Source organism: Platalea leucorodia (genome assembly GCF_965183815.1).
Source record: "Platalea leucorodia genome assembly, chromosome: 13".
Lineage (NCBI taxonomy): Eukaryota > Metazoa > Chordata > Aves > Pelecaniformes > Threskiornithidae > Platalea > Platalea leucorodia.
Genome location: NC_138835.1, coordinates 908 through 28,885, shown reverse-complemented (window position 1 = coordinate 28,885; position 27,978 = coordinate 908). Strand labels below are relative to the sequence as shown.

At 44.1% G+C, this 27,978-nt stretch overlaps 1 protein-coding gene across 1 annotated transcript; it reads right to left on the bottom strand.

Moving 5' to 3' along the window:
• Positions 1-116: 116 nt before the first annotated feature.
• Positions 117-27,978, bottom strand: ERGIC3 (ERGIC and golgi 3). The gene is made up of 13 exons (XM_082326231.1): positions 27,843-27,978; positions 27,562-27,632; positions 26,871-26,958; positions 25,453-25,572; positions 22,088-22,181; positions 20,747-20,912; positions 18,919-18,976; positions 9,203-9,234; positions 8,456-8,552; positions 6,681-6,745; positions 4,576-4,712; positions 3,548-3,603; positions 117-890 (listed from the first exon to the last, which is right to left on the bottom strand). The coding sequence occupies exons 1-13, from the start codon at positions 27,928-27,930 to the stop codon at positions 811-813; spliced, it is 1,152 nt and encodes a 383-aa protein (XP_082182357.1). The 5' UTR covers positions 27,931-27,978; the 3' UTR covers positions 117-810.

Here is a 27,978-nt window from a genome sequence, read left to right as displayed (position 1 = left end):
ATACTTTGCCACAATGCAGGTGTGTTTTTTAATTATAATTTCCAATTCACTACCACGATTAGTTCAAATAATTTAATTTTTCTTCCAAATGCTTTACCAAAACACACAGAGGATGGACTTTATTTCAAAATATAAACAGAGGGGAAGTGAAGAACACAATCCAATTTAAAAATCAATTAAAACTCCAAACACGTTTTTTGCTGAAACATCAACTTGCATCTTTTGTAAGAGCAGCAATCTGGAGCAACTGCAGTGCCCCACGGCACAGTAAGCACATCCCAAGTGCTAGGTCTCACCACATTGCCCAGGACAGCTGGAAGGAAAGTGCATGGGATTCAGCATATTTCAACAGAGGTCTGGCATACAGCACCAGCACACTCAGAAACATTTTTAAGAAAAATTTAAAAAGCTAGATGGTGTTGCTAGAAAGCTTATTTGATGGTAACTTCAATCCATTCCAGGTTTCATGACAAAACAGTATATTATTCCTGGAGGCAAACAGAATGCAGTATCTCCAGCATCTCTTTCAGGAAGGCAGAACTGGATGAACATGAACTGACAAAAAACGGTTTTTACAGTAGGGTCTGCACAGCCAGACGTGATGGCTACTCTTTATAGCAGCAAGGTTCAAGCAGTTCCATCCACAAATTAATGCCAAACAAAGACTGATAGGACAGTAATGTAAGAGCAGTCAGGGCCATCTGATAATTCCAAACCTCTTCTCTTGTGCACGCAGAAGATCACTTGTGTTTCAAAAAACCTGTTTAGTTCTCCTTAGAGTTTTTTTTGTGGGGTGAGGTCGTTGCTTATTTACGTTGTCTTCCCAAGTTCAATTTTCTTCTGGATGGCACGTGCTGAGTGATAGATCAAGGAGTCAATGAATCCTGCAACTAAAAGGAAAGAACACACGGATCAAGCCAGACATGCCTCAAAGAGAGAACAACTCCCAAGGAAAGAAAACACAAACCCTTCTGTCAGTGAAAAGGAATTCCAGCTCCCCCAGACAGAAAACAGCTGCTGCTGCACAGAAGAATAAGGTCCTCATCTCATTAGGACAGACAAGATCCAGCTTGCAGGGCAGAGGTGATCATGCTTCTCCAGAAAAAGAAGTAAAAATGAAACAGGCCAAGTCACGTGTGTTTACTGATGAGTGAGAGGAGTTTGGAAAGGAAGCTGATGCGGAGAGCTTTATGCCATGTCATTGCCCTGACCCAGCTTGCCAAGGGCATGTTTCCCATTTCTTGCTCATTTCACAGTAACCTTAAAAGTAAGCTACTCTACCTGACGCTGCACTTTATGGATGCCCTTTATCAGAGACTGCAATGTTTACCCATCAAGGACACAAAGCAAAACAAACCAATGCCTTTAGTTCTTTCTACAGTATCTTCCCCAAATCTCTCCAGCACTGAAGGAGCCTATTAATTCAGTGCTTGTTTGGGACCACAAAAAAGCTCAAATAGGTCTACTGCACCACAAAACCCAGACAACCCTGCATCCATGAGCTCCTGCCAGGGAGGGAACACAGGGTGCCAGTCAGCGAAGGTATTTTCAATGCCTTTATGTTCTTCTTTTATTCAACACCTCAATCTAAGGAGTAAGTAAGCAATTACTTGGCCCTACACAGACATTTCAATACTATATAAAGAGTAGAAGCTAAAATGGGAACTGAATCTTCTGTTTATTACTGTAGAACACAGAATTATTGGCCTTACTATCTGGTCTTTGAGTAATGCTACAGATGACTGTCTTTTGTGGTTGTTTTGCCCTGAAATTATCTCTACTTGTGGAATCAATTTGATGCTCTAACACAAAAACTGTTACACAGTTGATTTGATCTGTCCTCTAGAATATAGTCTGAACATGGAGTACGGCAGCAAACACTATGCACTGGCTGTCAAACCTAATCAGTGCTAGAGGGCACTTGCATTTGTCATGAAAATAATTTTTGAAAGCCTTTCCCCGACTCAACCATAGAAATGAATACGACCAAATTTATTAGAGACAGAAATCCTGTTTAACAGTATCAGGTTAATTGAGCATTGTGACACCTGGTGTCACAGGTGATGGGAAAACCTTGCAGATAAAGGTATTACGCAATATAGGTACGTGATACAGGCGTTACGTGATACAGTAGCTGGCTTCTCAGGTCCAGTAAGATTTGCTGACCAGATTTCCAGGCTGGCCCTTTACAGCCACGTGAACGTTCTGACTATGTTTCAGAGCACCCTGGGTTATTGGCTGGAGTGCAAGGCTGGACCAAAGCTGGGCTCTGTCACACACATGGAGCTGAGCAGATACTGATTAGGTATTCCAGAAACCAGCACGGAGAATGAAGTCCAGGGACTCAAATGGTTCTGCAGGAACAGCCTCTCCTTACAGGACCCCATTTAGCTGTCAGGGCTATTTATCAAACATATGTAAAATTATACATGTTCCTTTTCTGGGTGGCCCGTCCACCTAGGTAAAGACTGGTAATGTCTTTTGGCAGGATAGATGACACATCATGATTCCGAGCCCATTATCGTCCCTACATACTATCGCAACCCTATTGTGTTGCGCTCACCCTTTTGCCTAAGATTTTGTTGCCCTTGGCACTCTCCTGGGGGGTCCAGCTCCTGCCTTAGATAGACAGAAAGAATCAGTTTATTTACAATTCATTAAGTAATACAATTACAACTCATTCATTCATTAAGATCTTAAAACAGTCCGTGCTTGACCAGCAAACATATGTACAATATCTACTGAATAAAATAACGCCTGATGCAATAAACAACGAGCGACCTTTTCCTGTCAGGAATTAGAGAGTCCTAATTCTTTTAATAACTCATAATTTCCTTGATACCATTTTCCATGTGCTCCTAAAGGAAATCCTATAAACTTAATAGTATTGGTATTCATCAGTTAGTTAGATCTTTTTTCTCTGCCACTGCATCTGCCAGCACTGAGAATGAAGTCCAGACACTCAAACGGCTCTGCAGGAACAGCCTCTCCTTACAGGACCCCATCTAGCTGCGAGGGCTACTTTTAGTCCCTGCAGAGCACTCACTGGAGCTCCTATGTCTGGTTACACAATTTGATACCTCTGAGATGGTTATGCCCATGGCGACCTGGGTTCACAGATTTTACTGGCTTTGGTTCCACATGAAAGCAGCTATCTGCTTACAGACCCAAGCTGGCCAAGAAAACAGTACAGATACATTCATACAGTATGTGAAAGACTGCATTATTTAAAAACAAAATGTTCTGTAGAGCATCAAAATGAAATATTATGACAGGTCTACATCATAATGAAATGAAATATTTCATCAAATGAAATATTATAATAGGTCTACATCATCTACAGTATCTTTAAAGTCTGCAGTGATAATTACAATCTGATGCCACTTCTGTGGCTCTGCAGAACATGTTATAATCCCTCCTGAAGGCTGAAATCATCTCTCCCCATCAAACAGGGATTTATTACCAGCCAGGACAATGCAGACTTTAGAAAGAGTACGATGGCAAATGTTTACACTTTAGAAAGAAAAAAGATTGAAAGGTGCAATACCTGTAAATATGCCTCCAACGATGGCACAAACTCCTGTAAGAAAGTGTGTAAAGGACCTAGAATGAGGAAAACAATTTTAACAAGCAGCATGAGCTCAGATACCAGTATGTCAGATAAGTAACCATCAACTAATAAAAACTAATTCATAATTATCATGTTCATCATAGCACATAAGTATGCATTATATAAATATTAATGCTGACAATTAACAGATGTAACAATTAAATAACACCTAATAGCTACAGAATGGAGTTTGTTGCCGATACTGTTACTGAGCAGCACTGAGTAACATTAGAGCAGTGTGCTTTAATGAGCACAATGGAAACCCTAGGAGGCAAGTACTGAATTTATAAACCTAAAGGATGGACTTTTAATCCCTAAGATTTTATCCATTCCCACCCAGACAGAATGCACAGCAGGCTGCTGTAACACAAAAACTAAATCCCCAAGCACATGTCAATACATTTTAAGGTATAGATATTGGCTGTCCCTCATTATGATCCTAAAAGATTGGGCAGCTACCACCTCTTCCATTCCCCTGCAATTACACGCCTGTGATTAACGGAGGACCCGGAGAGAAGAAACAGGTTCCGCACTGACTACAACATGCAGAAAGGCTATAGCAAATGCAAAGTAACCAGGTTGGATCAGTGTGGGTGCTGCTGTAGGTACTGCTAAGATGGGTACCCTACATAAGTCTAGTCTTCCCATTAAAAAAGACTTCGAGGAAATTAGTCTGAACTGAGAACCATTATATCAGACTTCTGCTTGCTCCACCAATTTCCTTCTCCATCTTGATACCGGATTAAAACACTGCCGGTAATATCAGAAAAACCCCAGTCCCTTTCAGATGTTCGCACTGAGAGGAGGGGCATCTGGGAGTGCTTCTTCCTTTCCACTGACTGAGAATGTGCTTGGATGGCTTTCAGGTGTTTGCACTGTTGTTTCTAAGCGAGGAAGGAGTTTTAAGCTATGCAAAATGACATCATCAGTGGAGGGTGAATGAAATAGATTGAAATGTCTCTTACCTGTGTTTCTCTGTCAGCTTCACCATCATGGGCGAAAGTTCATATAGCACAAATACACCAGGCAGACCCTGGTCTCCTAGTAGCCCGTTGGCTATCTTCTCATGTCGTGTAACTGAAAACTGGTTAGTCCTTACCACCTAGCAGGAAACAAACACAGCAAACGTTGTTTTGTTAAAAAGGAAGAGGAAAGGCTACTAAAACACAAGTTCAGTGAAGCATATCAATATTGCCCTGCCCACTCACTTGTGGGGGGCCTGACAGTCGTTACAAAGGGTCATAAAGAGCACCATCAGGATCAGGTCTATTTTTACTACAGGGCAGAAGTTAAAGTCCCAGCTAGCCCAAAGAATGAGTGATGCATCAGTCCCCAGAGGTTGGATTGTTTTGGTCTCTGCTGGCAAGTAATGGCATAAGTTGTGCCTCTCGATCTCAACCCCAAGTCCACGTCATCCTCTACCAAAATGTAGTCCACCTAAGCATGCTTCAGGGGACAGCACCAATGTCAGAAAGCCATATATATTAAAGAGTAGAGAAAAAAGGAAATAATACATAAAGGCAGAAGAGTGCCAGGGCTGCAGAAGGACACAGATTGCCCATCTTTATATAAATGAAGATCACCCTGCAGCATTCTTCTATACATTGTGCATACCAGTCCTATTCTTAGAGCAAATAAACTGGGTTTCTGTAAAATGAAATTATGTTCTATCATCCCTAAGAAGCTATCTGACACAAATTACGATCCGAGCTGAGAAAGACACTACCCAGTTTCTCTACCAAATTCCACATTTGGGGGTTCCAAGTACTGAATGTATAACATGGCCCCTGGTACACATCTGGCAGCACACTTGGATCCATAGTTACCATAAGTATAAGCATCATGGTCTGTATGGATTCCTCTCCTGGTGACTAATAAAAAGCAATTCTGTGTTGTTCTGATTGAAAGGATATGTGGTACATGCCCGAGAGTGGCATGAGTTTGGGTGAAGAGCCTGAGGTGGTAAGGGTTCCCAGTGTTGCAGGGTTTGCACAGCATTATAAAACTGCGTAGGACAAGGGAGTCAAATTCTGGTGTAGTTTCACCCACAGGTAGATCAGTCCTTGCACTGAACGAGGCCCAGAACCACACTTGGGTTTCACCTCAGAGGAACCTGGTTTGGTGGTAAAGTGAAGCTGCGAATGGACCACCCATGCAGCGTAGAAGATATAGAACCAAAACCTCAGAGACAGCTAGGGAGCTAAGCCATCTTGTACATGAATGTTCACAGAGGTACTGGGCCATGTAGCACCTGTCTCTTCCTCACAGGGTTAGGTAAGTACACTGGGTAGCACTGGTGGTGAAGTCTGCACAGCAGTAGAGCTGCTGCCTCTACTGGTGCTTTTGTTGCAAAAGAAACATAACAGCTTACATCTTCCTGCTGCCCTAAGACTATGGGGGCCCAAATAATGATAACTGACAGGTTTGTTTTGTTTTGTTTTTTAAAAAGTGGTTCTCCGTAGCTCTTGAGATCCCCTGCAGAATGACAGCAACCAAAATAAACACTTCCAAATGAATGAAAGAAATCACAGTTCTTTCTGCTCCCTCAGGCTGGCTTCAGGAGAGAGCATAAGTGTGTCTCTGTTCTCAGGATCTTCGTCTCACCCTGGTATCTCCTTGGTAATTTGTTTATCCTACCTGTCCCAAAAGGACATATTCTGAAAGTAGGGATGGAGATCTAGCCACACTCTTCTGGAGGCTAAAGGAGTTTTTAAATTGGAGACAAGCTGATCTTGGGTTATTCTCCAAAGAACCTTTTTAGGATCTCCTTGCTGCTTTGACTTCTCCTGAGCATGTACTAGGAGGGATTCATGAGGGAACAGGACGAAAATGGCACGGTCACTTTGATCTAGGTGGGATGGAGGAGGTTGAAGTCTGCTTCATCCCTGCTGCAACATTATAGATAACATTACACCATAACCATTGTTATTCTTGCTGGGGTGGTTATATGAAGAAAGTCAAACAGATTGTGTTGCTGCCACCAGAGGTCAGGTACGATCAGCATTAGAATGCAAGGAGAAAGTCTGAAGGCTTTCACTTGCCAAAGCAATAGGGGAAAAAAGATACTTACTTCACCATCTACTTTCATATACACCGTGGGGACCACTTTGACAAAATACTGAAACATCATGGAAGCTATAAGCAAAGACAGAGAGACACAGTTAATAACAGGCAAAGAGCTGGAAAGCTTAACTGACAGGTTAGGTAGACACCAATTGGTTTTGTTCAACTTGTCGGGGAACATCTTTCTGCACAACAGCTACTGGAGGTTTTCAAGGACAGTAAAGTTAATGTCTGACATGCGTTTTCCTTTTGCCAAAGCAAATCTCGTTCCCGTTCCAACCAAAACCAAAACTACCGGCATTTTGGCCTTGACTAAATGGAAATCTTTCTACAAACCAGTTATCTTGCTATAGTTTTACCAGTACCACCTCTTGAAAATTCTTATTCTAGCACATGAAAACCTTTATATTTAACAGCATAGCCCTAAGAAAACATACTCAACTCTACATGAGTACCCTATATCAACTTCAATTAACACTACAGTTTATTCCTGTAGAAGCACGATTTTTATCATACCAGGAGACAGAAAGGAAGATCTGGATCAGTGAAGAAAAAAATAGGAGGAGAACTCCTGCTGCCTCAGGCCAGCCTCTCCCTTCAGTTCCCTTAAGGATAATGGAAGGCAGGAGTCGCTTTGAAAACCTATTTTCTACGAAATTCCCTAGAGGAGATTATTCATCCATTTCTACAGCAGAAGTCATTCTCGTATATAGTATCTTTAGCTGGTCTGCAATAAACATAAATTTGACCTGCAACCTACTTCTCCCACTTCTTTTCCAGAGCATGTCTTCAGTCCTAATTCCTCAAGAATTTGCCAACTGGTTCTCCGAGGCCCAGGATGGAAAGCTTCAGCTCACAGAGAGAATTTTACCAGCCAGCTACGGGCCCCCTCTCAGAGAGTTTGTTACTCCACAGAAAAACTACGGCATCACGATCGTATCAAGCATTATGACACTTTTTCATTTTTCTGTATTTCATTTTAAGCACCATCCTTTGATTTGGGTACAAGAATTAAAATTGATGGTGGAAAATTTAAAAAAATCAATTCAGATCTCAAAGCAAACGACTTCTTTTGCCAAGCTTTATTATGTAACAACAGGACCCCAAATACCTGCAAAGACAAACTTCGCAGACTTCATCAGATCTAAAAAAATAAGTAATCTCTGCAGTAGCATATAAAGCAGTACGGTCAGGATCTTTCATGGAAAATGAACACAAGCAGGCTTGTGTGAATAAACCAAGATTACAGTTTGAGCAGCAGTAGCATGAGGAGAGACTTGCCTTTCCTTCTCAAGCCAGCAAACTGGAGCTACCTAGAAAAGATCGGCAATGTTTCAACTTCACTGCAGCTGTTCAGCTGTTACTGTTGGGTAGATGAAGGTCAGGCAGACACCACGGCTCTCCAGCAACTATCAATTAGGCCTTTTTCTCTCTAACCTCCATCTTCTGGTTATCTCCTACTGCACACAGTAGCTAGACAGGGCTCTCCCTGAACTACACCTGATGTAGGCGTTTAATAATGACATGCTGTACCTGCTGTTGTGCATCCATGAACACTGAAAAGAGAGATCTTTCAAAAAGGTCACAGACTCAAAACATGTTGGCAGATTTGTTCCAGATGAATGGAGGCAGCTGTTCCAGAAAGAGCACAAGGTGGAGGAGTCCGCGTTTGACGCAATGCTGTCAGGGTTCTTGTTAAAGACTGGGAACTCTGCTCTTGTTCTCTTCTAACACTTATTAATACAGACACTTAAAAAGAGATTTCTCTCAGCTGGCTTTTACCTTGCTGTGCAGTGACGTCCGTCCCATCCAGAGGGTTCACAATGCCTGGATAATCCCTCCCAAAGGAGAGGTGTTTGATATAGTGCGTCATATTGATCTGAAATGGAAATGCTAATAACTCAAACAACTGCACAGCATCTGAGGGGCAAGGTAAGGGGCCTAAGTTAATTATTTGTATATTCTTCTGAGCGTGGCTCTGAAGTGTCCTCCCTTACACTGCACGTGCTAACAGTAAACTCCAAAGCACTTGCTCTTCTTTTTTATTCATGGGAGATTCCAAGATGTGGAACTTCTCCTTTTCCTGCTGGAAATCCCCAGATCCCAGTGCCCTTCTCTCCCATCAACAGAGCAGGCTCTCCCACCCACTTCTCTCCCTGCCATAGGAGCACCATCCTGTCAGCTGCCTCGGTGGCATAGGTATGGGTATCATCTGCTTTCCTCCCAGCACAAGGTAAACTCCAACAGATCCAGAAGCAGTTGTGAAAATGACAACCTTAGAAAACTGTGAAGCATAGCTTAAGGAGCAAGGCCGTCTCTGGAAGAGGGGAACAGGCTTGCCAAGCAACATGAAGATGTCCCAGAACATACTTCAGAGCCCTGTGTGAAAGCAGGTCCCAGGTTCTGCTAAGACTCATAAAGCCAAGTCTGGCCGGGATCAGTACACTAGGATCTCAGTGTGGCAAAAGGAGGGAAATCCAGAAGGAAAATAGACCAAGAGAACTAGAATATTATCTTGGGAACACTTACATTATCGAGTCCAAAGCTCTGCAGATCGTGAACTGTAACAGAAAAACAGTTTAACAATATAGTTCAGACTGTGATAACAAGCATTCACCTTATTCTAGCTTGTAAGGGAGCTCCTCTCATTTCCATCACGATCTAAAATGGCAAGAAAATCACCTGCGTTTCTCTCTTGCTTGCAGTAGGGCATGTGTTTGTTAGACAAAACTGCTGCAATTCCCCTCCTGACATAGACTAGCCACTGCTAGAGTGAAGGAAAGTAACTTTAATTTGGGGTTAATTCAGACTGGTATTTCAGTCCTCTTAAACTAGGGCAAAAACAAGATCCCAGGGGCAAGCAAGGAAAACCTCACTATTAGCTCAGTCACCGCCTGATACACATAACTCCTCTAACTGCCGTAAAACACAGAGGCACAGCAGATCTAAACTAACAACTGAGCAGAGCACGTGCCTTAATATCACAGGCAAGAGCCAGAAAGAAATCATCATCATCTCAGCAACTCTCAGCGCTCTGCCTGTCAGCCTTCTTACTGCTGCCCGGAGAATGCACAGGGAAAGGAAAAGTCTTTGCAGGGATGGCCTGAGCAGGGTATTTGCAAACCACTGGTGAGGCCAAGGTTGACTGTCACCAGTGCTAGGATTTGGGGAATTTGGCCTGCCCTCTCTCTGTCCTTCCTGCATACAGCAGTATGATGATGCCGGCAGCACCAAGCACCCCCAGAAGGGATCTGCCAAAGATACGGGCAATGGGAGGCAATGGATAGATATCTTTTGATTGGCTACTTAAATGACTTTACGCAATGCCAGAAGAATGACCTAGGACGGCTCTCCTTTTAGCTTTCAGGAAATCTTCTCAAATCCCAGCCTAGATCAACAGCTCCTCCCAAAGGAGCAACAGGGGAGACCTTGCGTCTTTCAGCACGACGACAACCAAACTCTGCAAGGAGTTTACCAGCGTAAAAAGTCCTTAGCAATGCTAAGGATGAAATAAGAATCTCAGCCTCCAGTATTCAGTTTGGGGATGAAAACGGTTAATCCCCTGGCAGACGCTACTTTGGGACAGAAGTTAGAATGAGCTCAACACAAACACTCTCTATGGAAGGAATACTGTACAGGAGATCAGCCAGAAGATTTGGATCGCCTCTACACTGAAATGGCGTCCTCAACTGATGGAGATTGAGTCCCACGTTATTTTTCTTTCAAGAACGCTGATGGGCAGAAGAGCTCAGATGAGGAACTGATGTCTGTACAAGGCCTGTGCAATAGTAACAGCCACACAACTAGTAGGGCTGCAGGAAAGGAACAGAGAAAGAGGCTGCACTCTCTGCAGAAAAAAGAATTAGTGTCACTTGCTCTTGGTTGCCAATGAGGAGATGCCAAGGGACATAAAAAATGACAACCAGCCTTCAGTCAAAGACCGTACGTCCTTTTGCAATTCAGCATTCCCAACATTAAAAAGTATGTAAAATAAGAGAGGCTATTAGGGGTCATCCGTCATGTCCGAGGATGCCTTCAAATAGGCTCTGGCTGTCAAACAAATCTCTAGTAGAGAAGGGAATAAACCCTCCCTTAAGTACATAGGCAGAACATTAATGAAGATGTACATTGACCAGTGAATTTGTGCTCTTAGAGAGCTAACAAAGCTTCACACATTTCTAGGCAAAGCTTGGTGGCTCTGAGTAGGCAGCTCCTTTTCTAAAACCATCATCGTCTCAAAGAGCAGCTTACTTGGGTTTTTTCCTTCCACAATCACCACCACAAATGAGGAGGAAAACAAACAGTAATCACAAAACCAGTGCCTTCAGTGATAACTTTGATCCTTCAGTTGACCATGTAGAGTGTAAGAAAACCACAAAATCCGGACCACATACAGAACTGCTTCACACACAGAAATCATAACGGTCATTGAGAGTGTGTCTTTAGGACAGAGAATGTCCTGAATGTTGTCATCAGCACCAGCTTCTTTTCTAGGCAACTGAAGGAATCTAATGATACATTTTAAGGAATCCTGAAAAGCTCTCTGGCTGTCAACAAAGCACGATGGGCAATGTCCTCCCTAATAAGTAGTGATGATGGCACCTCAGCAACAGAATGGTCCAAAGATAATCTAAAGGATGAATGAGAAGCCTCAGCTTCCCCTTGACTAGAAGAAATATGGCAAGGAAGAAGGAAGCGATATGACAATCACCTCTCTCCTGAGGAAGCTATCACTAAGGACTCTCCCGCACGCTGCAAACTCGCTGCAAACCACGGCAGCCAAAGCAGGAGATGGCTGCTACTGTACAGGCATGGTCAGAAATGGCAGCAGCGCCTGAACCACAAACCTCAGGAGGTTAAAAAGCTAGATCATGCAATCATTCCTCTTTACTCTGAGACAGGAAGGAAAGAGAGAAGGTGTGAACTGCTGCAAAGAAAACAGCTATGATATCCAGAATCACAAACAGGCACAGCTGGTGCTGGAGGCTGTCTTTAGAGAGGCACAAGTGAGTGCTTCAAAAGCAAATTCCCGAAGCTTCGGCTTGGATTCTCCAGGAAGACAGCATGCAAAGGACAGACACACAGAGCACCTGTCCAAGAAGTACAAGCAGTATATTTATGCACTAGCTAAAAGGTAATCAACCATTATAGATGGCACAAAGGCGTAAGATCAGCCGCGTGAATTCTCCTAGATAGAACAATTTTGATGACCTGAGATGAGGAATGAATAGCAACACACACTAAAATATCCAGTAATGATGAAACCTAAGATAAAATACGAACAAAGTCTATGCTGCACAAATACCTCTAGTGATAAAGGGCACAGCCTCCACTGGTCAGCTGAGAAGGACAGCATCTCCTTGCTCGTGAACCAGCCAAGAGGGAAAGCACAGAAGTCTGTCCTTTATAGATACAATAGGGCTCAAACTTTATCAGTTCTTGAGGCTTCCAGTTAGGTATACTGGAAATGTGAATAGGGATGGATAAAAATTGCATTAACCCAGCAGAGCTAGACCGAAAGGTCTAGCTTTTCAGTCATGTGAAGGTCTAGCTCTTCAGTCATGTGAAGACACAAAAACACCCCCCCTCAATTTCCAAATTACATTTCCTTCAGGGCCTGGGAATTATGAGAAACCAAAAGGAATGCAAAGTTGTATTTAATGACTGTGCAGAACATTTTTCACCTAGGTTGGGTACATATGTATAAATAGGGAACCAACACCAAAAGAACATGAGAACAAAGGTTACATACAAGCGTAGAGAAACATCCACGCAAACAACAATAACGGAAGGGAAATCATCTCACCTGGAGTTAACATTCATGCAGGCAGAAACAAAACAAAACAAAAAGGACAAAATGACTTTTTTCTTACAAATGGACAATTTTTTTTTTTTAACATAGTTTTAGTTTTTCAGCATTTCCAGTGTTTCTGGTTCCTTCAGACACATGAATATTGCAGAAAAACAGGAAGGAGAACTTGTGTTAAAACAAGTGAAACGTCAAACACTTACTTTGCAAAAAAAAGATTTTCAGGAGACCATCAGAGGTCCTTGGGGCATAAAGATTACCATGGTATCAGGATATTTAAGAAATAAGTCTGGGGTCACATAAGATTTGGCTAATGCATTTTGCTGACAAAGTCTGAGATGTTAGGGGCTTGATTTTTTATGAAAAACTCTCAGGACATTTAGAATGCCAAACACAAGCAAAATATGGTTTGATTCAACAAGGCTAAGTGCCGGGTCCTGCACTTGGGTCACAACAACCCCATACAATGCTATAGGCTTGGAGAAGAGTGGCTGGAGAGCTGCCCAATGGAAGAGGACCTGGGGGTGTTGGTTGACAGCCGGCTGAACATGAGCCAGCAGTGTGCTCAGATGGCCAAGGGGGCCAATGGCATCCTGGCTTGTATCAGGAATAGTGTGGCCAGCAGGACTAGGGAGGTGATAGTGCCCCTGTGCTCAGCACTGCTGAGGCTGCACCTTGAATACTGTGTGCAGTTTTGGGCCCCTCACTACAAGAAGGACATTGAGGTGCTAGAGTGCGTCCAAAGAAGGGCAACGAAGCTCGTGAAGGGTCTAGAGAACAGGTCATACGAGGAGCGGCTGAGGGAGCTGGGGTTGTTTAGTTTGGAGAAGAGGAGGCTGAGGGGAGACCTTATTACCCTCTACAACTACTTCGAAAGGAGGTCGTAGTGAGGTGGGGGTCGGTCTCTTCTCCCAAGTAACAAGTGATAGGACAAGAGGAAACAGCCTCAAGTTGCGCCAGGGCAGCTTTAGGTTGGATATTAGGAAAAACTTCTTCACTGAAAGAGTAGTCAGGCACTGGAACAGGCTGCCCAGGGAAGTGGTTGAGTCACCATCCCTGGAGGTATTTAAAAGACGGGTAGATGTGGTGCTTAGGGACATGGTTTAGTGGTGGACTTGGCAGTGCTAGGTTAACGGTTGGACTTGATGATCTTAAGGGTCTTTTCCAACTTTAACGATTCTATGATTCTAATCTATTTCAGCAGATTTTACCCTACGATGAGATAACACACTTGCATCTCCTTAGAGCATGAGATTCATAGGCTACCTACTTCAAAACTTTGATTCCTGTTAGTCATTATACACGTCTGCATTAAAACACATATACATACCATATAGTCAATAAATAACTCAGAATCGCCAAATGTAACTAATAAAACCTGATATTCAGTAAGCTCAAGAAGGGCGGCTCTCATGAGGCTTACCCACTTATACAGTATTTAAAAATGAAAAAAAAATCAGAGAGCAATTGCTGATAATTCAATTTTGGTGGCTACTCATTAGCATTCTCTTGATTAGGAAAGTAACTGAATTTAGGCTGCCATGATTAGCTAATGTCAGCAAACTTGAATGTAATTTCAATCGTTTTTCCTAATGTAAACAAGGACCTCTGATCTTCTCTGTCTTAATGGAAAGACTTCTGCCAAACCAAAGAATCAAGGTTCATGGATAAGAGAAACAGGATGAACTCTTCTGGGCAAGGCCACTCCCTGCCTTTTACCTATATTCCTTGCACATTCAGCTGGTGCTATCAAACCTCACCTTATGCTGAGTTTTAGAATCTGTAAAGTATTATTTCAGGCAAATTATTTCTGGGGACAAAACATGAGTATGCGAGAACAAAAACACAGGCAAGGAGAGAGAACTGTGTATGGAAAAGGAAGCCCAAACAAGAAATGAATAATCCCTGAAAAATAAGACTTCTTCTGGGTCATATCTATCCTAGGGCAGCTACTCAAAAACAAAATAAAAAGACCTAAAGATTGAACTACACACAATTAAAGCTAACAGAACTAAACAGAAATAAAATTGTACCTTATTCAGTGTTGGTTCTGGTTTGCATATGTGTTAGCCCCGTGTCTCCTCTTACTTCTTATTCTACTTTCTGAAAAAAGCAATTTCAACTTGCTTCTACCCAGAAGAGAAGTTACAATTTTGAAGATGTTAACACCAAAAGCACACGACAAAAGTTCAGAAGCTCAGAACAGAATTACATTTACAGTCAGATTTGCTAAGTGCTTCTCAATAGGACCCTTTGCACAGTCACGAAGACACCTCTGCAGTTTCCCTAGCTGGAGAGCTATTAAAAAACAGTAACCCTCAGGAGAAGGGGAGAGTAACAGCGCAAGAAGCAAAAGCTGGTGTGCTGGCTTCAGTATTTGAATAGCACCAAAAAAAAAAAGTATGGACTCAGGTCTAACCATCAGCTATACAAACATGGTATAGCTACTGCAACGTGAGGCAAGGAGAGCGGTGCAACGGAATGAAGTTCCGGAATGAAGTTTCCATAGTACTGACATTCTTGTTCACCCCCTTATTCTCTACTGATTCAAATAGGTAGGGAATAGAAGGCAGGAGCAAAAATACTGTCAGTCATCACAGTTTTGTATCAAATAGGTCTAGTAAAATTATTATTTTCGCTGGATTGTTAATGTGTTTTTTGACGATAACACTTTGGAATATTCAGACTTCTCTTAGACATTCATCTTCATCCTGCGTGACATTCTGTTAAGTGTATTAATAGGACTGAGCATTAATGTAGATCTTCTTAAAGGGATCAAAAAATCACACGCTCCTAAGTTCTTGTGTGGAATTACAATCCAAATGAGATATTTCCAGGGGAGCTCTGGAAATATCTCAGAGCTCTGTGCTCTGACTAAGACTAGTCAAGTTCTTTATCTGTAACTAAATGGGAAAAAAACCCCTTCCTTCTTTCTGTAACCTTTTAAAAAAAAAAGAAAAAAAAAAAACAACAAAAAAACAAAGAAAACAAAAAAGGATTATGAAGAAAGGTTATACTGAGGCAGAAAACAATCTCAGCTTCATGTACAAGAAAAAGACCAGGCTCTGAGCTGTCCATTTCCCTCGGGGTCAGGGAGAACTCCTTGACTGTTGGTTGGTGCCATGAAAACACTGCCCAGGAAAAGGTTGGGAAAAAAGGCAAATAATGTGTTATGAATAACTAGGAAAGCAAGAGAGAACAAAAGGAAAAAAATCATTACGCCACTGCCTGCATCATGCTTAGCCTGGACTTTAACCCTGGGTGCAGTCTGGTACTGTAAGACAGAGCTGAACTGAAAGAGGTTCAAGAGAAATCCAGCAAGAAAGCTCAGAGGTTGAATGGCTTCCACAAAGGACCATCTGAGTAAGCTGGGACTCTTCCACGAGGGAAAGACATGGCCTGTAGGCTGGCACACAGGAAAGGTCTACATCATCCTGAGAGGCAGGTAGAGAGCAGGCAGTGACAGTTCACTCTTTTCCAACAGAGGAACAAGGGCCATCAGATACAGCTAGTGGGAGCAAGCAAATGAGGGGAGGTGCTTTTTCTTACAGCAGAGCAGACCTGCTGAACGCCATGCAAAACGTTTACACGGGTTCATGATGAGATGGGAAAAGTACCTGAAAGAGAGCCACTGAGGAATCTCAATAGACCGTAACAGACTCAGGAGATCCCGAGAGCTGAAAACAGGTGCACATGGAGAAAAGTATCAGGGGCTTTTTTTCCTCATTATTTAATGTGCAGAATTCCCAGAAAGCAGAAAGTTTGTCTGCCCATCATCCCTCCTCCTACTCCTTTTCATTGTCCTCAAAACACCAATACTCCTAACTGTGCCTCCAAAAGGTTTGCAGCAACTACATAGTCCTTTCTGGTTTTCACCAGTACTTTCCCACTGAATTTTCAATTAAGTTATGCAAGACTGCTGGGGCACATGCAATTAGAGAGCTATCCTGACCTCACCCCCTCCTCTATGTACACAAAGTACTTGCTCTCAGGACAGCTAGTTTGCATTCATGCCTATTACAGAGAATAGATGCAATGCAGAGATGCTTCTTGTTAACTTAGATACATGCTGTGAAGTTGTAAATACTGGCTGTAGCGAGGTTGCTGTTGTTATGCTAGTTTAAGCACATGAAGCAAGTTCTGCAGGAAGTGAAGTATGTTGTTATTAACAACAACTAATATTGTGGGGAAAACCAGGCTTCCCACCCCAAAGTGCTTCATCATCTGTAGAAACTGTGCTCAAAAGCTTGCTTGTTTTTCTCCAAATACACCAGTTACTCTCACAGAGCACATTCACATTCTCCCCTGACCTTTACCTCAGTGGTACAGGTTAAACTGGAGTGAGTGACAGGAAGGGGAAAAATCAGGCTGAAATTAAAGCTCTTTGTGAAACCTTTACTACAAATTTCACGCTTCAAAAACTTGATCAAAGGAACTGCAAACATTCCATTAAACCACAAATATTTTTAATCAAGTTCCCGTTAAAGATATAAGGCAGGGACTGGGGGAGCAAAGTCCCTCCCACTGTAAGAGGTCAGGTTCAAGACCACTTGAGGAGCCTGAACATACAGAAGTCTATGGAACCCGACAAGATGCATCCCAGAGTCCTGAGGGAATTGGCTGATGTAGTCGCCTTACCACTGTGCCTGGGAAGATCACGGAACAGATCCTCCTAGAAGCTATGTTAAGGCACATGGAGGACAGGGAGGCGATTTGAGACAGCCAGCATGGCTTCACCAAGGGCAAGTCTTGCCTGACCAGCCTAGCGGCCTTCTATGATGGAGCGACTACATCGGTGGACAAGGGAAGAGCTACTGATGTCATCTATCTGGACTTCTGTAAGGCCTTTGACATGGTCTCCCACAACATCCTAATTTAGAGAGATATGGATTTGATGGGTGGACTGTTGGGTGGATAAGGAATTGGCTTGATGGTTGCATCCAGAGAGTAGTGGTCAATGGCTCAGTGTCCGGATGGAGATCAGTGATGAGTGGTGTCCCTCGGGGGTCCATACTGGGACCAGTACTGTTTAATATCTTCATCAATGACATCAATGACAGTGGGATTGAGTGCAAGTTTGCAGATGACACCAAGCTGAGTGGTGCAGTTGACATGCCTGAGGGACGGGATGCCCTCCAGAGGGACGTGGACAAGCTCGAGAAGTGGGCCCATGTGAACCTCATGAGATTCCACAAGGCCAAGTGCAAGCAGTCCTGCACCTGAGTTGGAGCAACCCCCAGTATCTATACAGGCTAGGGGATGAAGGGATTGAGAGCAGCCCTGCGGAGAAGGACTTGGGGGTACTGGTGGGTGAAAAGCTGGACATGAGCTGGCAATGTGCACTTGCAGCCCAGGAAGCCAACCGTATCCTGGGCTGCATCAAAAGAAGCGTGGCCAGCAGATCGAGGGAGGCAATTCTGCCCCTCTACTCTGCTCTGGTGAGACCCCACCTGGAGTACTGCATCCAGCTCTGGAGTCCTCAGTACAAGACAGACATGGACCTGTTGGAGCGGGTCCAGAGGAGGGCCATGAAAATGATCAGAGGGATGGAACACGTCTCCTAGAAGGAAAAGCTGAGAGAGTTGGGGTGGTTTAGTCTGGAGAAGGCAAGGCTCCAGGGAGACCTTATTGTGGCCTTTCAACACTTAAAGGGGGCTTATAAGAAAGATGGGGACAGACTTTTTTAATAGGGCCTGTAGCGACAGGACAAGGGATGATGGTTTTAAACTAAAAAAGGGTAGATTCAGACTAGATATAAAGAAGAATTTTATACGATCAGGGCGGTGAAACACTCAAACAGGTTTCCCAGAGGGGTGGTAGATGCTCCATCCTTGGAAACATTCAAGGTCAGGTTGGACGGGGCTCTGAGCAACCTGATCTAGTTGAAGATGTCCCTGCTCATTGCAGGGGGGGTTGGACTAGATGACCTTTAAGGGGCCTTTCCAACCCAAACCATTCTATGATTCTATAAACTACTACTATTATTCTGGCCACCGTGTATTTATATGTATACTTGAGGAAGTCCTTTACAACTTAAATTTTACTCTAAAAGTTCTGAATTGCTTTAAAATTCTCCTGACATATTCTCCAAAATATCCCTTCCAGAGATACTGATATTCAGGTCCTGGCCTGAACACCTTACTTGAGGTTGTTTTACAGCAGAGCAGCAAAGTTCTGTGGAACAAGTGACAGTGAGAGACTACCCAGTAACATTCTCCTCCAAGTTCTTCCGCACCCACATGGCAGCACCTCCCGAAAACACTTTTCTATTTGTTCATGATGGTTCTAAACCTCTGTAACAAAACTTCAACAATGTGCTCCCCACTGAAGCAGTGCTGCTGTTATTATGGATAGCAACGCAAAGATAATCAAAGAAAATGGTCAGATGCACTTGGAAGCTAAAGGTCACAATAAGCAGGAAAAGAAAATACTTTACCGTGGACATGAGACTGTTGGAAACTTTTTCCTGGTGCAAAGTGGAAATTTCCAGCTACCTGCAGGAGACAGTAATCTTTCATTAAAAGGTCTGAATCTATATAAATAAAGCAGTTGTACTGGTGCTTGGATTTTTAAATTTTTGTTTCAACAAGGTATACACCAAGCAACTCATTTTCATGGGCGACAATATCAGCAGATATTGTCCTAAAAGAGAGACGAATTTCCCCTCTTCTTCACAGGCAGTTATGTGGAAAGCCATAATTACATACTGATGTTGATAATAAAGTGTTCTATGCAGATTATTTTAGTGGACACAAAAATGGGAAGAAGAAGGAATTAAGTCTATTGGGAGGGAACTGACTGCTGCTGCAGGAAATACAAAAAGGTATCACAGAAAAGGAGTGGAGAAAGTAACTGAGAGGGAGAGTGAGCAGGGTAAAAAAAAAAAAAAACTTAACACAAGAAACAACAGTGATCCTATGTATACATCCATGAAAATAAGCTGCATGCAAAAATAAAGCACTAAACCTACAAAAAAAAAAAAAAAAAAAAAAAAACCACAAAAACCACCAACCAAAAAAACCCCAAAAAACAAAAAACCAAAACCAAACCAACAACAAATCCCAAAACCCCCCAAAAGTCAAAGGTTGTTAAAATTTCATCCTGGAATCTGAAAGGGGTATGGATATCAGGTGCCAATCCTCCCTGACACTCACCAGCAATCATAGACACTCTCCCCTGAAAGATCTGAATATCCCAAGCTCACATGCTACGCTACACCTTTGATGTCTGTGCAAACCTATCGCTTATGTTAACTGCAGACGTGACGAGAACAGAGACGTGCAAAATACCAAGCGCATAACAATGGATCTCAGAAATTTCCCCAGTGACACCCACCCCTGGACCCTTGCTACCTCCAGCAGTCCCCTTTGAATCTTTCCTGCTCATCACATTTTGTGATAGAGGGTCATGCAATGGTTCGGTACCCACAATGATGCTCAAATCACAATGTCTGGCTTCGTGAATAAAAGGTTTACTTTCCAGAAATAAAGAATGTGGTCTCCAGAAAACGTACACAAAGATGTAAAAAAAAAAAACAAACAAAACCCACAAACCAAAAAAACCCAAACCCCACAAAAAACAGATTTTGAATTAAAAAAAAAAAAAACTAGCCTGGGCCTGACTTCTAGAACGTACTTGGGTATGTATGTAACCTGCACATCCAAGTGTTCTGGGTTTTGGTAACCCACCAAATGACAGGGTAGTTACATAGTTATCTGGTATATCTCGTACTACGTTTTCATACACCAGTTGCAAAACCCAACTCCCTGAGCATTTTCGGCTTTGACAACCAACTCCAATAGTCTTGCTTCCACTGTTTTTCTAAAGAAGTTAACGTTTCACTCTCTCCAGCACCTCTGCTGGCAAGTCGTTGGTTACTGTTATCTCCAGCATCCACTGGTGGTCTCTGTTTTAAGACTAGAAGGGCACGTGGGACAATCTAACCTCAAAGAAGATGCCTCTCCTCCTCCAGAAACCTCAGCAAAAAGACTCGCTAGCTAGACAGTAGGAAAAGCTAAGCTTCTCCAGCCGGCATGCTTCCTACCAGCCCACACAACGAAAAAGAGAATTAGCCCCTTCCCAGTGCTTTTCCTGACTCTCCTACTGAACCCCTTTACGGGCACAAGCACCTTGCTGAGCCCAGGAGTTATTATATGACGGTCCTGTGAACACCTAAAGATGGAAAAGGAGAGGAACGCCCCGATTCTGCCTTTTCACAGTCATCACCATCATGCAGCAGGTTCACAGCAAAGCCCATCTCTCACCTTGTTGACCTCCAGGAAACCATACACTTGGCAGCCCTCGTTCTTCTGCTCTTGCATTTTCTGGCTAAACCCTTCCCTCTTGCACTGCTCTATGGTATCCGGGTTCTTGAAGGCCCAGCCTCGCCGCCTGTATGCTTCTCTGACATCGTCACAAGTGTTACAACACCTGCAAAAGGACAAGCACCATCTTACCATCTTTATCGCTATAAAGAGATGCTCCAGCTCAGGACTTGAATCCTTGGTGGAGTTTTCTTCCACAAAGCAATAAAGCAAACATCAGGGACTGGACTTTGAAAGGAGGCTTAATGCTCCTGGAGCAGCTTGAGCTTCTTGATGTACTTTTTGAGATTTTGGCATGAGGATGCAAGCTGATTTAATGCAGAGCTTGAGTCTAAAGACAGCTCTGCCTGTCCATTTAAACAGCCAAGTCACTCCTTGGCAAAGAAATTTGCTACAAAAACGACATCAGTGTCCCACAGTTCTGAGCAGTTTGGAACTTCCCTGTGTGAACAAAGCATCTGGCTGTTTCTATTCCTCCTTTCCTCTTCCCTGAAGGGCAAGACTGTCAACACTGGAGGGAGGCTTAATGGCAAACTTTCTTCATTACTTTTTGACCTCTGGGTAACATCTTGGTCACCAGAAAAAACAGTTTTCTTTCTTGGTTCCACGTTTTGCTGGACCAAAGAAGAAGTTGAAGGCTGGAATCATGAATCCCTCAAGATGGAAACAGCTCTGGGGAAGGATGCGGCTTGACAGATGGGACAAACCAAGTTACTACAGAGACAATTATAGCAAAGGGTAGTCCAGAACCCATGCACTACCACGGATCCATTCTTACAAGAATTTGCAGGTAGGAGGAAAGAGAAACACCAAATGACACCTGTTGTTTGTGCGAGCGATAGATGTCTGGTCTTTGCTCCTGTAAGGATGCAAAGCCTGCAGCAGAAGTGAGAAGGCAAGGCCATAGCCAGGTTTTATTCCAAGACAGCTCACGTAACAGTGAAATAATTTACGCAGCTCCCCTCTGGACACCAAATAATCCCGGAAAAGATACCGTTTGCCGAGATACAACCTTTGTGGTACTGCGAAGGTAGTGCAATTTGCACTGCCCTTAAACAGGCATGTAGACAAACTAGACAACCTAACTGCACGTTCTTAACAATCGTGAGTGCAGCTTCCAAAGACATACCAAAACCACAACAGTTCTCATCATTCTCTGAACACATGCCCAGGAGGATTTCATTGCCCAGACCTTCATAGACATTTTGGGAAAAAATGTGCATGCAACATAACTGTATTAATCCAAGTGCTACGAAGATACGAAAAAGGTGTAAAGGTTACCGAATGTCCTCTGACTCTGCCCCGTAACAGCTCTCGCAGCGATCGGCATCCAAAGAATTTGGATCAAACACTTTTTCTTCTTCTTTCCCCAGCTCTAAGACAAAAGATGATGCAAAGTGATGAGGCATGTCTAGAAACACTATCTTGTACTCTTGTTTTGTTCTATGCACAGTAACTGTTCTACACATGAACGCAGCGATTTTGTGTCGGAAGCTGCACATCCTGCACCCAAAGCCCACCTGAAATGGCACACACAGAGCCTGTTGTGGCGTGGAAGTAAGACCAAGAAGCAGAGTAGTGTTTGTCATCTCAAGAACACCCTCCATAGAAAGAACTGGCTATCTGTAAGCCTTGCTGGAGCACTGATCAGATGTTACGTGCGTAAAGGCTTTGTTAAAACATTTTCTAAAGTAGACAAATCAGTAAATTGCAACTGATACAGGACACAAACAAAATTTTAAATAGCAGTCAACCGCAGTCAACAGTGCATAACGCATAATCCTGTCCCAAGACATGTGTAGGGAACATGGCTATCTATTGCTGTGAAACGAGCTCAGAGAGTAGGAGTCTCCCGACTGGAAAACTGACAGCCAGTCCTCCAGGATGACAATGCTGAGAAGGCACACACGTTAACCACTGCTCACTAGAAATCTCCAAGGCATTTCTACCTTCTTCGTGACTTAACAATTCTGCCAATGTCTGTGCTGCATGTGTGTTGAATGCGCAGCCGCAGTATGGCTGGAGCACGAACTCGTGGAGTTTTATGTTCTTATGTGCAGAAGGCTGAAGAGTAACAGACTTGTAACAGAGGAGATGACAGCTGGTGACAGCTGAACCCCGCCAAAGGGCAGGAGATGCCTACAGAAAACTCAAACAGGACTTTTGTTTTGTCAAGAACCAAAACAAATATCGAAGGTCTGCAAATTTTGGAGTTAGGAATAAGTGAGCCAAGGAATTTTGCGTCTCAAATTTTCAAAAACATTAGCTCTTATAATAAGAGGCCCCCTTAAAAATCAAGCTGTTTCAACTCACAAATCCTGAAGGACAGGACCAAGTCCCCCGGGTTACAAAAGCCCTCCAAGGCTCACTATCTAGGCACTGCTGCACTACCCTCTGTAAGCCTTGAAAAGATGGCTCCTTTGATAACTAATGATGGGGAAAGCAACAAGGTACATCGTCAGACACTGCTGAGGGGATATAACGTTATCAGGGCCTTGTTCGCTGGAACTGGAAGGTATAACAGGTGGACAGAAGTGAGCATTAAAGATGCCTGTATTTCGTATTAGCCACAGAAAAAAAGAGATTTTAATTAGAAAGTATGAAATACGACTGAAAATTAATCATTAACCTTATTTCCTTAATCAAATACTTTATGGTAGTCACAATCAAGCAAACAAAAACTTTTTAAGAAAATATACCCATTATTAAACAACTGTGCGAGACCTTCTTTCTAAGGCTTACAACATTCAAAGTAGTTGAAACTGCGCTTAAGAAGTCACTATTTAAAAAGTGGCATGGCTTTTAATCTTGTAATTACACTAAAAGGTAGCGTCAGGAAGAACACAGCTTAATAACTGCTATGCTTTGTCAAAGCCGTGACTGCCACCATTTGAACAAGAACACCTGTACACTACATGCAGTCTTTCAAGATACTGCAACCAGTAACAGCTTTGTAAATGTAATCACTAGCTGCCTGTTGTCTCAGAGCCAGCACCCAGAGGTAATGCACACAGTTCAGACACTATAAAGAAAACGCAGTAGATAAAACTCTACATGCAGGGTTTCTTGCTGTTAATGCGGTCCTCAACTTGCACGCAGATATGATACGTGAAACTGGAAAACTCTGTCCATGTTAAAAGGAAGGAAACGATAAGAACCACCAATAAAGAATTCAATCGTTTATTGTCACTGAATGGAAATGAGTAAGATGACATCCAAGCACAGAATGCAACCTACCATAGAAATCACTAAGCTATGAACTATTTTAATGTAACTATGATTAGGAAAAGCCTCCAGACACTACTCCATAAAATTTGGGTATGCTTTCCTAAATTTAAGGTCAATACTGCTATAGTTGCCATTTAAATAACTGACTGAGCGTCAGTGTTACTAATAGAAACTGATAATCATAGAGTTTAATGCAGATGGGCGGATACTTCTGATCTAACTTGTAACACGGGTGGTGGAAACCAAACTAGCCGCATGCTTTTCCCAGACTGCAGAAGAAATTGCTTCTTCCATGCAATGCATCTGATCTCTCTTAAAATGCCTCTTCTAGGTGAGATGGTTTGCTCCCTACAAGTTTCTCTTCCTCTCCATTGATTATGTAAGGAGTCAGAGCAACCGGTTCAGACAGACTAATCCCAATGGACACTGGCAATACAAGCAAGGCAGGAGGCCTACACGTGTTAACAGAGAATTAGATACAGAAAAGCTGTTTTTGTCCCTGGACATTACGTTTGTAATGCCACAACCTCTGAACACAGAAAGGCTGCTCGCTGACACGATAGTAAGAACACTATCACCACATTCCCGTGACAACGGGAGACACTCTTGCACCTACCGATCGTTCAGCTCTTGCCTTGGTTTAGCCTTTCAACCTCAAGAACAGAAAAGTTAAATCTGCGTGATACAAATCAACAAATCTAGTTCATGCTGACAGGCAGAACTATACTATCTCCCAGAAAAGGTAATAAGCAGCTCACGTTTTGGAAGGGAAAAGTCAGGACGGTATTACCGTTAGATTGCGACACTTTGACAGAATCGCTTCTGGTGTGTATCGAGGTACAACGATGAGCCATAACGCGTAAAAACGGTAGAGGAGAAGTTTTGTGTAGCCAAGGACCACTTACTACAACTTGTAACCGATAAATCAGCTAAAATATGTTTATCAGGTATGCATTAACACACACAAAGTAAACGTAGCAAGGTGCAAGTTTGGGCTTAAGGGTCGAGTCACTGGAGCCTTCCCTGAAGAGACGCTCTTTCCTCTAACCAGGTCGTCCCATTTGTCAGCCCACTGTGATTTAAAGATACAACCAAAGTCAAGTTTTGCCAGAACAGCTGCTTGATTTCTAGTCGCAAAAGACCAGGAACTCGGCAGCTTTATGCCTGAAATGCATCCATGAGTCCTTGTCGTAATTTCAGAGGGAGTACGCAAAGATTTGCCTCACAAAAGTAGCGAGTATAATAGGAGTTTGTCTGATCCACCAGTTTAATAGATTGGCGTGCTATAAACTCTTCAAGAGCTTGTGGTGTTTAAATGCTCTTCAGCTGCCACTTGTTCCCGTGAATCTCAAAACAGGCGTACAGGGATGGAAAGACTACGAGAGCATGCATCCAAGAAAGGCAGAATAGCATCTTACCGTGTCTCTCGGCCTCTGGCGTCACACGATTGCCAGCTTTATCCAAACGTTGTTTAAACAGATTGTGCTCTACATCCAGCTGCTGCTCTCCTGCTACATCCATGGCATCGATGCTCAAATCTGAAACCAGCGAGAAAGGAAAGTGGTCTATAAACACACATTTGTTATGGCAGGCTGAGGAAGCGCTCAACCAGTGAAAACACAGAATCTTTCAGCGAGGGGGATACCAGCGGGCCAAACTGGAAGAGCTGGTACGGTTGGGGCCAAATGACGCACAGGGAATAAAACGCACGTTGCAGCACCCTAAATGACCCTTCCAAATATGGGGTCTGGTTTGGTGTACAAGAAGGACTGTTTCCAACTGCCACAGAAAGCGTTACCCCGAAAGGTAATACACTCAAGGCAAAAAAACAAAACCAAACCCCTCAAAGCCCATAACCATTTTCAGGAGCTCACGAGTTAAGCTTAAAATCGGTTGAAAGCTGTCTCCTACCTCTACCCCCCCACCCTTCCCCCTTCAACATCAGCACATTTCCTTGCGATCCCTTTTCACAAGGAGGATTGAGAAGGTCTGTGGTCTCGGCCTGGTATCGAAGCACCATGACACACTGGCTGGCTACATGCTCTCTTGTAAGACCGACAGCTTCTCTGCACAAAACAGCAGAGGCTTCCAGCCTCTCTGGCCTTCCCACGCCCTTTTAAATGTGAGGAAGGCAAAGACCAATAATATCTTGGGTGGTCAGAAGGAAGTCAGACTCACTACATTTAGAGCCCAATGCATGACCCAAAGGAATTACTACAACAGAACAAGAGGCAGGGAAGATTAGCGGACAGTCGGATAATGTGCACAGCAGTAATACCCAGCAAGACTTGCAAAATTCTCCATCGCTTTGTCCTGCAACTTTTGTTTTCAATTTAGTTAAAAGGTAACCAGATTATTAACACGCATTCTGATTTTAAAAATTCTGGAGAAAGGTTACCACGTGGCATTGGTGTTACAGTCAGAATTTAAGTACCAAAGTCAAGGAAAAGTCGTGCCTCGTCAAGTAACTTCCAAACGAGACTCTAAAGTTTTTCAACAACAATACAGTCAAATCTTGAGTCCCAAGCGAGCTCTGTGCCAGCTTTTTCGGTATTACTGAGCTCTCTGACAAAGTACACCACCACACAGAAATGTAAGTGGCTTTATATTGTAGCCTCATTTATAATCTAGAAGAATAACACTGCTCGATTGGAAGCGCCGGTTTAAGCGCCCAGTGGGACTGGCTGGAATCACCGTGTAACCGCAAGGGATCAGCAGTTCCTCCCTGTCCGCGGCCCAAGCAGCAGCGCAGCACGCGGAAGCACCAGGCACACTGAGCCTCTCGGGCCCTCGGCAAGTATGAAAATTATTCCCAACGTTCAGAAGTCTGACTCACAAGCGCAAGGCATGTGTGGAAAAATAACGTCTAGATTGATCTTCAGTTTATCTCCCCTTGATTTGTCAACGTACAATTCCGGATGAACCTAGGAACAGAGGAAAAACAGAGAGTCCTGTTTCACTTGGAAGCAAACCAAAAGGCCTCTTTCCCTCGACTGCTCTGGCTCAGGAGCTGATTTTTAAGATGTGGGATTCGCGAGACACCTGAGCTGCTGCCTCCCACACCTTCCATGGTAGCTAAGCGCTTGCCATTTGTGATACTTTTAAAAACAACAATAATTTGGGAATCTTAGAACTTGGGGTGGGGACGGGGGTTCCTGCGCCTGCTTTCTTTTCTTTGGATTGCCTGCTTGTAGACAGCAGAGACAGCGAGAAGAGACTTTGAGACGGTCTCCTGCGACAGCGTTACAGGAGGCCACAAGCCAACCTTTGTGCCAAGCGGCTTTCGGGGGAGGGCAGCCCGCTCCCATCGTCAGGGCGACCAGCTCGGGGAACGAAGAAAACCCAAACACAGCTGCGGCGCCTGAAGCTGCTGCGTGGGGAGCCCGGAGGAGGCGGCGGAGCAGGCGGCGGCTCGGCGCGGGTGCGGAGGCACGGCAGGCCGCCACGGGCCGCCTCTCCGCCGGGGCACCGCGGGCAGGAGGCAGCACCGGGGGGCCGGCCCCTCACGCCCCCCCGCCGCTACTCACCTCCTTGGTGAGGTAGTACTGCAGCTCCGAGAAGAAAAGCAGCACCACGATGAGCCCGCTGACAACCGTCACTGCCAGGGAGACGAGAACCGCCGTCAGCCCCGCCGCTCGCGGCCGGCCGCCCGCCCAGCCCGCCTCGCCCCAGCCCGCCCGCCGCCACCCCGAGCCGCTGCCGAGCGCCGCCGAGCGCCGGCCCGCAAGGTCCCCCCGGCCGGCCGCCGCCCCACGGCGAGGCCCGGGCCCCCCGCCGGCCCCCCGCCGCCCTCACCCCGCCCGCTCACCCAGCGCGCCCCCGCACGTCTTGACCCGAAAGTCTTCCAGAGTCTTGGGGAAGGCATCGAACCGCTTCAGCCGCCACAGCGAGCCCATGGCGCCGCGCGGCCCGGAAGCAAACCCGCCTTCCGGGGCCGGGCCCGC